Source organism: Truncatella angustata (assembly GCF_020726525.1).
Source record: "Truncatella angustata strain MPI-SDFR-AT-0073 chromosome Unknown BKA67scaffold_1, whole genome shotgun sequence".
NCBI lineage: Eukaryota > Fungi > Ascomycota > Sordariomycetes > Amphisphaeriales > Sporocadaceae > Truncatella > Truncatella angustata.
Genome location: NW_025763381.1, coordinates 7,058,140 through 7,066,149, shown reverse-complemented (window position 1 = coordinate 7,066,149; position 8,010 = coordinate 7,058,140). Strand labels below are relative to the sequence as shown.

Below are 8,010 nucleotides of genomic sequence, written 5' to 3'. Positions count from 1 at the left end.
GCATAACAAACCCATGGCCAGGTCGATGATCTGCTGCACACTCCCACCCCTTACAGCACCTTACAGCGGAACAATGAGGGTCTAGTAGATATCTGGTTAGACGCGTGTCTGCCTGTGCATTTCGGTAGATACCGATAATTGCCAGTGAGTATATTTATTCAAACTATCCAGTCGCATCTCGTCTTGACCAAATAAGATGGGACGTGGCATGGGCCATCAACACGTCATGCGCTGTCATGCACAACAGTGGAGAGCCACAGTTAAACGGTGAAACTCGACGAAATGGAACTCGGTGTTTTTATTTTTATTTTGGCGAGCACTTGTCAGCTCACGAGGCTGGTTGACAGATTGGGTCTCGACCTGGCGATTACCAAGTCGCAATTCAGCCCCCATTCTGAAAAGTGTCAGAAGTTTTTGTTTTATGGTCAGCAATCGTCCAGTAAGGACTGCGCACTACTAGATCTAACGTGCCAGATTACCATACATTTCTGGTTTCATGCAAATGACCTCGCTGCGAAGAATATGACGGAGAAAGCATCATGCAACTGAACGTATCAGCATCAGCTGACAGACACCAAGATATTCGCATGCCATTTATGACTCGTCTCAAGGGTCTAGAGCCTGAGCTCGCAAAACAACTCGCTCTTGATTTCGCGGTGCGGTGAATCCGTGCTGATCTGCAGAGTGCTGGAATGGGTATATCGTTGCAATCAATATCCCCACACCATATGCACTACCTCGGCCTGATTGCCAATGAGATGGCGAGAGAGTTTTCTGTTCACCGCACTTCCGAGCACACACGAGCGATTACAACATCTGAACATGATCGTTTGCTTCAACCATACGGAGCGAGGCGAAAAGAGAGACAGACCGTTAGAGTTCAAAAATTTGTCAAGGTTGTGCAGCAGCATGTGCTATAGTTTCGGACCAGTTGTACTGTCGATTATGCTCGCCACAACTTGCCTCACAATTAGAATTTCATTATTATTATTAGAAAAAGATGAAGTAGGTACTTGTGGCGATCTGGCTGCAAATGAGGAATTACGGGGCGTTAGGCGACAATTTCTAAGATACCAAATCCAGCTTCGCTGAGCCGAGCGCCTATGGGTGGTTTTGGTCCACGATCCACGGTACCGAACGGAATGCCCACAAGCCGAGTAGAAGAAATTTGCCGTATTTGGTATGCACTGTTTTGACTGGACAGAATGACGAGAGGATACCTCGCCTGGGCTTTTTTGGCAATGATCACATTGGCATTTTCTCCACAAGCTGACGAGCAATTTGCGGGCGCATGTCCAGGCGCGCTTGAATACTTTTTCTCCCCGGAGCCACTGTTGCGTCTGCATGGTGGATATCTTGCTCATCCAGACCTTCTTCTGAGCAGCGGCAGTGGCCCTGGTGTCCACGGTCATTCACTGGCATGCATCGCAGTGCAGACGGCGACATAGCCAGGCATGCTTGTCTTTAGCTTTCACACAACTGGCTCGCATGAGTGGATGGGGGTTCATTCACCAGCACGAGTCAGCTGAAGAGCCGGCACCGGCGAGCGGGCTAGTCGGCAGAGATCTACCTCTAGCAAGCTCTAGGCAGGCAACAAGCGTATGTTTTCTAGTTGAGTATCGTCGGGGCTAATCCTAATTAACGATAACGTATCCCGCCCAATACTTGACGAGGTGGTAGTGATCCCCCTGTCGGTGCATTGGGCTCGCAGGTTGGAAGGCTTGGCTCGCCAGAGAACGTGGAGAAGACGCTACTTCACAAACATACGCAGGGGAATTCCTAATCCATCGCTGTAGACTCAGATTGCCGAAGTTTTTAGCGCTCGCATCTCGCTGAGAAACCAGTGAACTGAACTGACATTTATTAGCAGAAAATATTGCACAAACTATAAAGGAAAGTTCGATGAGATGGAAAGTGAATGTAATACATAGGCATAATCGCCCCACACAGAGCAACCCAAAACACAAGGTCTCTCCAATAGATGAACAGTTTTGAGTTCAGAGTTTTGCCTCGGAAAATACAGGGCCATCGACACCGTGGCAGGGAATGGATGCATCGGTGCTGAGTGAATAAAATCCTACACAGTGTGAGAAGATGATCAGTACATAAGCTCGTTCGTGTGGGTGCTTGAGAGAGGGAAAAGCGAGATGCAATGCAGAATGTATACGCACAGACTGGTCTCAACATGCTAGCTGCACTGCATCCAGTACGAAGTATGGATCGCCCAGCAAGGTCAAGGATTCACGTGCTGGGATTGCCAGTAAGAGCAATTCATTCGGCCAGGGTCTCAATGTAACTTCCCAGGGTGCGATCATGGGAAATGGCCTGCGATTCAGTCAGGGAGCCGGGTTCAGTGTTGTGTCTGTGATCATGGATCAGCTAATCAGCCAAGTTTAACTTGCTCCATGGTGGCCCGATGACCAGCAATCCAGGGACGTCAGAAAAAAGTACCACACCTGTGCTATGTGCTCATCAATGCCGTGCATAGTATCTGCCGACTATCGTGTAATCCGTAATTGTGAAAGTAAATGTAATTGTAATTGGAAGCATTAATTGGCAAGGGATCTCTTGAACGGGCATTCCGCATCCTTGGATTTGACCTCTTCCTGAAATGCTGCTAAGCCTCCTTTTGCCCACTTTTCGGATGCCCCACTCTTCACACTGGCGGTCGTGATCGGGATTTTTTTTTTTATTCATCCCTTCTTATGCCTGTCTCGCCCGAGGGTACGGTGTACATAGTATCCACTGTTATGGGCCTTCAGGAGGAGAGGAGAAGCAGACGCAGGAGCAGGTATCAGCAGCAGCATCAGCCGTGGTCCATCGTCTACATCAGTGTGGCCCGCCGTCTTTTCCCTCAGGTGTTTCTCAAATCATTGAGTGTCATCGAGTCAAGTCATTCATTGATTCACGTATCGTGTGGTCAAAATTGCCTACTATCCCAATTCGTTTTCGTCCGTCCTAGTAACCGTATGTAACTCGGCAGCTGTGGAGATACGTATCTTTTACCAACCTTTACTAAGGTACCAAGTTACCAAGGTACTTGCTCTGTCAATCTGCTTCTGTGCACACGGCAAGAACGCGCCTTCCATTGCCGCCCAAAAAAATTTCACTCGGATTTTCTGAGAGGAGGCGCATCGACTCGCGTTTTTCCTCATTTTCTTTCCCCAACTAAATCCTTCACCCTTTCTTCACCTCCAAAACAACGCGTTTGTGTTCACGCTGAGACCACAACGTTTTGAGCTGCAATCGACGATTAGATCCAGTTCATCTCTTTGAGATCGGAGACCTCCAGAAGAACTTCGACTTCCAGTACTCGGTACTAGCGCGTAGTAGGCCGAGTCGTCAAATCAGCTTCGCGCGCACGTACTTTCGACTAAATAAGTTGGAGCTAAAATCCTAATTGCACCTAGACTGAGGGAGCAATTTTTAGTCGAATTTTTGTCGTCTCAATCGACATCATCATTCAGCTCATCCATTCTAAACCCGTCCGGGTCTCTAAATATCACCCGGGCTGCACGTCATCTGAGTTGAACAGAGTCAGTCAACACCAAGAGCGTCGATTTCATTAAGAACATCGCGCCTTCTTGTCTGCTAGCACCTGAATCGTCAGCGCGCTAGCTCTAGACTAAGCACAACTCGGAAAGGACTCCCATCTTGAGCTTGAAGGTCGACCAAACCAAATCAAACCAAGCCTTTTTTTCCTCCCAATTTTCAGCACTGTTTTCTGCTGTTCTCAAGCCTCCAGCCTCTCTTCCCCCCCACCTACTCGAGAGCAAAGGCCCTCTACGATTGCACTTGCACCAGGGCGCACATCCATCTCCCTCACCTTCTCCGCCGCCCTCTTCCACACCAGAGCCCGGCGTCACCACCAGCGCTAGCATATCTAGCTCTGACACTACCTTTGCGTCCGGTACAGCTCCCTCTCGCTGCGGAACCGGGTATTACTCGCACCCTATTCTCGTGCTACTGTCACATCACTCAAAAAGCCAAGCCCTAGCAGCTAGCAGCTTTTTGGTGCCCGTGATCTAGCACGATCATTTCACTGTACCCTTTGCTCACTCCTGGACCCAAGACTATCTTGGCCTGAAATAAAGGTGGCTTGAACACTCAGTGGACTTGGTGGAGTACCCAGAAGAGGACTATATTTCATCCAACCAGACCCTTGGATCTTTGGACTGGAACTAAAGAGATCCGCGCTATTCCTCTGGATCACCCTCCCGTCACTCACCATCTCCCGCCGAACAAATAAGCCAGTGCAGCCATCCGCAGCTTGCTTCTTTGGATCTGGTGTAACCTATTCTACTCTACTCTTCACACAAAGCACCTTGCCTACCTTCCACCACATACAGACACCGTTGTCAACCAACTGGCGTAAGGACTATCTTCCGGCCAGCCATCTGTCGTCGAGCAAACACCGGCCTACGTAGCATGTACTTGACGGGCGCTCAGAATCAGAACTTCGTTCAGCATCCCGCCTCCGTCGCACGTGTCTCCGGCCTACAGCTTCAAAGCCGAAGCCCAAGCTCCGAAGCTCCTCGCTCTATGGAAAGAACTGCCCAGGAGTACTCGCAGTCAGGTTTGCCTTCGCCCTATCCAAGCGTCTACGGCGACACCCAGTCTGAGACTTCCTCTGCAGATCACCCATCTGCTGCCCAATACTCAAGCACAGGGGAACCGCGTTCGGCCAACTACTCAACGTCCGCTACGCCGACCTCAGAGTACAGTGTCTACCCGCCCTCAGCCAGGTCAAGTTCGTTTCCCGAACATATCCAGCGTCAATACCACCCTGCAAGCTCTCACAGTGGAAGCGCAGGTATGGCGCAAACACCAACAAGTCCGTCCTTGCCTCAAGATGGACGCAACCATCAGCCTCAACAGGTCAAATCTAATGACGATATACCCTTAGATCCTTCTCTTGCGGCCCCCAGCCCTACCTACGGTCAAAGCCAGTACTCGCCCTACGCACCACCTCAACATCACGACAACATGCAGAGCTACCCGCCGAGTGGTGGCCTTTACCCGCAGCAGCGACCTGACTGGGCTAACTATGGTCAACCTGGTCAAGTCCACCACCCTCACATGTACCCCCCTACGCCGACATCTGCCGCTCCTCACGGTAGACCCGCTCAGGTAGGCATTTTTCTTGCTTCTTTTCTGGTTGCGCGATTCTCTGCATCAGCTCACTATGCAGATTACACTGCTGTGATGATCTGTATGGACCTCAAACGCGCGTGGCCGTAACTGATGGATTTTATCTTTGATAACGCGACTAACATGATTATGTAGGTTTATTCATTTGTTCCTATTCCCGGCGCCCAGCAGCACAAGCGACCGCGCAGACGTTATGAAGAGATTGAGCGCATGTACAAGTGTGGGTGGAACGGCTGCGAGAAAGCCTACGGAACACTAAACCATCTCAATGCGCATGTCACAATGCAGTCACACGGACAAAAGCGTACACCAGAGGGTATGTTTGTGAATTTGGTTTTCTTTTTCGTCCCTTTTTCCGCATGCGCGTGATCATCACACGCGATCCGAGACGCGACTTGTTTGTTGCCGACCGGAAGCGGACTAGCCGCGGCAAGTAATGCCGTATTCAACTGTCACACCCTGAGATGAGAACCGAGGCTCACTCAAGGGCCTTGACGTTCATGTTCAATTTCATGTGAAGAATAACTCAAGACTAACTCTGAATGCAGAATTCAAAGAGATCCGTAAGGAGTGGAAGGCTCGCAAGAAGCAGGAGGACGCCGATCGTAAGGCGGCCGAGGAACAGGAACGCCAGCGTCAAGCGCAAGAAGCCGCCCACAATGGTGCACCGGCTGACAACGGTTCCGGTCAACCCCCTCAAGCTTATGGTAGTAGCTTGCCTCCAATCCGGTACCAGCCTGCTGCAAGCAACTACCCAGCACCTCCATCCGCCACAGTGCCTCAACAGCCTTTGCCGGAGTACACCAGCCCTACCAGCAATGCCTACCCTGGTCAATATATGCCAGCATCGCCTTATGCGCCGCCTCCTGGCCAGCAGCAGATGTATAGTCAACGTCAGTAACTGCACTAGGTAACGGCAACGGGTTTATTTGGGGTGCGAACCGGGCTGCAGAACATCCACACGAAGATTCGTAGTCCCGATGTTTGCAATGGAAGCTATGTGGTTGAAATGAACCGTTGTACTATATTTACCCTTCCAAGATTACTTCTCCACTGTTCATACCTTTTTGACTTTCGGCCATTTCTTTATTTTAGAGGACACGACACCGCGTCAAGGAGTTGGTTCGTTGGGTTTCGAAGATTCTCACGAGATTGTCTTTTCAGTCGCGTAATCACGCTCAGCCGGCGACTCTCACGAGTCGCGTCTCTTTCGCATTTGCATCTGGGAACAGGAGACTCTTTTCTTCGGTCGTCATCAGGATGGACGTCATGGTACACCATTGATTCTCGGTTCAGGCGCAGGGCAACGCACATTAGGGGATGGATGGTCTTGGACTCACCGGCGGTTTTGTGGACATTGCATGCAGGAGATTATCAGCATCACCGCTTTATCTTTTCGTGAATGAGTCATTTCATCTTGTACCACTTTTGCGGAGGCACAAAAAGGAAACTGACAGTGATGGAAAAGCGGTTTGTAAGGCGAGCGGTTCGTCTGGAAGGCTTTGTTTCGGTACATAGACAAGAAGTCTTTTCGAGGACCGCCATGGCCTCACGCACACGATATATGTTTTTATCTTACTTTATAAGTAGCAATACTACTGCTTTAGAACATGTGCAGTACTTACGAATCCCATCTTATTGCACATGTGATTTCTTCTCATGATGTCCCGTTCAATTAGCGGGAACCCCCCCCCCCCCCAAAAAAAACACCCCCCAAATCCAAAAAAACTCCTGTATAAAAAAAAAAAAAAAAAAAAGACCTGCCCGCCTCAAATGCACAAATGTGTTTGCGCCATGTTCCAGCCGGGCTTGTTGTACATACACTGTCCTCGAGTTGCACCAAGTGTGCGCCATGGCAACGCCGCTTCAAATACTAATGCTGATTATTCTCCGAGAACCTGGTCGTAAATCAAGCTTTGCATCTGTAAGTCAGGCTGTCGAAATCCTCTAACCTAGCTGCTTTATGTACCACCGCCGCCACGAGGTGCGACGGCGCCGGTCTTTCCGCAGGTAAGACACGCGAGAAACAACCTTGCCAGCCCACGCGAAAATGGCCCTGGGCGGCCGGGCTAGGGGATGCTGTGTAACTAACGCTATGTTCAACCCCGGACTCCCATCTAGGAACCAACTTTTGCCTCGTTGGGTTTGGTGTTGGAATGAATATTTTCGGAACGGGCATGAAGCCTACGACATAGATGGTAGGTACTGTGTAGTTCAGGCTGTTGCAAGTCGTGCAACATGAAATGCACAGCATACGCGGGATTCGAGTTGCCGACATTCCATCGCAACGCCCCTGCGCCACTTTTATACCTCCAGGATTGATATTCATCATTCCACGAAACAATTTTAGGCCTGCCGACTATATGCATGCATTTATAATTGTAACCCATGTGAACCATATGGGCATATAGTTACGGCCGTTCAATGGATGCACTTGGTGCATGCGGAAATACGTTGATCGAAATGCTGCACTCTGTTACAACGGTGGTCTGTTGAGTTGTTTGCATTGCATTGGTGGTGAATAATTCTGCAGCAATGAAAGGACGGCCCAAAGACAGTATCAGGAAACCCGGCGTTGTTTACAAGTCAAGCCCTACTGGCTTGAGTTCGCTCTATTGATGTTGGTACAATTTGGCCGATTCGTTCTGCACAGAACTGGCGGGTATTTACACACTGAGGCGACCATGAACGAAGCCATTTGGGCCGAGGGGATTACAATAATATTGTGTCTGCCTTGATTTCATTCGTTTGGGTTTTTGGGGGGGAAGGAGGAGCGGGGGGGGGGGTTTCTTTCTTAGGAACTGGGTTTTAGTGAGGTTACAATTGCGAATGCTGCCGTGCTGGCATGGTCGACTATGG

The 8,010-nt window shown here is 49.9% G+C and overlaps 2 protein-coding genes across 2 annotated transcripts; both read left to right on the top strand.

Annotated features, from left to right (window-relative positions):
* The first annotated feature begins 238 nt into the window (after positions 1-238).
* On the top strand, positions 239-732 carry BKA67DRAFT_73788 (uncharacterized protein). The gene has a single exon (XM_046109401.1). The coding sequence runs from the start codon at positions 283-285 to the stop codon at positions 547-549; it is 267 nt and encodes an 88-aa protein (XP_045965194.1). The 5' UTR covers positions 239-282; the 3' UTR covers positions 550-732.
* Positions 733-4,428: 3,696 nt separating this feature from the next.
* BKA67DRAFT_531138 (uncharacterized protein) lies at positions 4,429-6,052 on the top strand (the record flags this gene model as incomplete). The annotated part of the gene is made up of 3 exons (XM_046099342.1): positions 4,429-5,130; positions 5,287-5,467; positions 5,700-6,052. The coding sequence occupies 3 exons, from the start codon at positions 4,429-4,431 to the stop codon at positions 6,050-6,052; spliced, it is 1,236 nt and encodes a 411-aa protein (XP_045965193.1).
* Positions 6,053-8,010: the final 1,958 nt, after the last annotated feature.

What these genes read in the sequence shown, in the direction of transcription:
- BKA67DRAFT_73788 (XM_046109401.1), top strand. Translation starts at nt 283, where the DNA reads ATGGAACTCGGTGTTTTTATTTTTATTTTGGCGAGCACTTGTCAGCTC.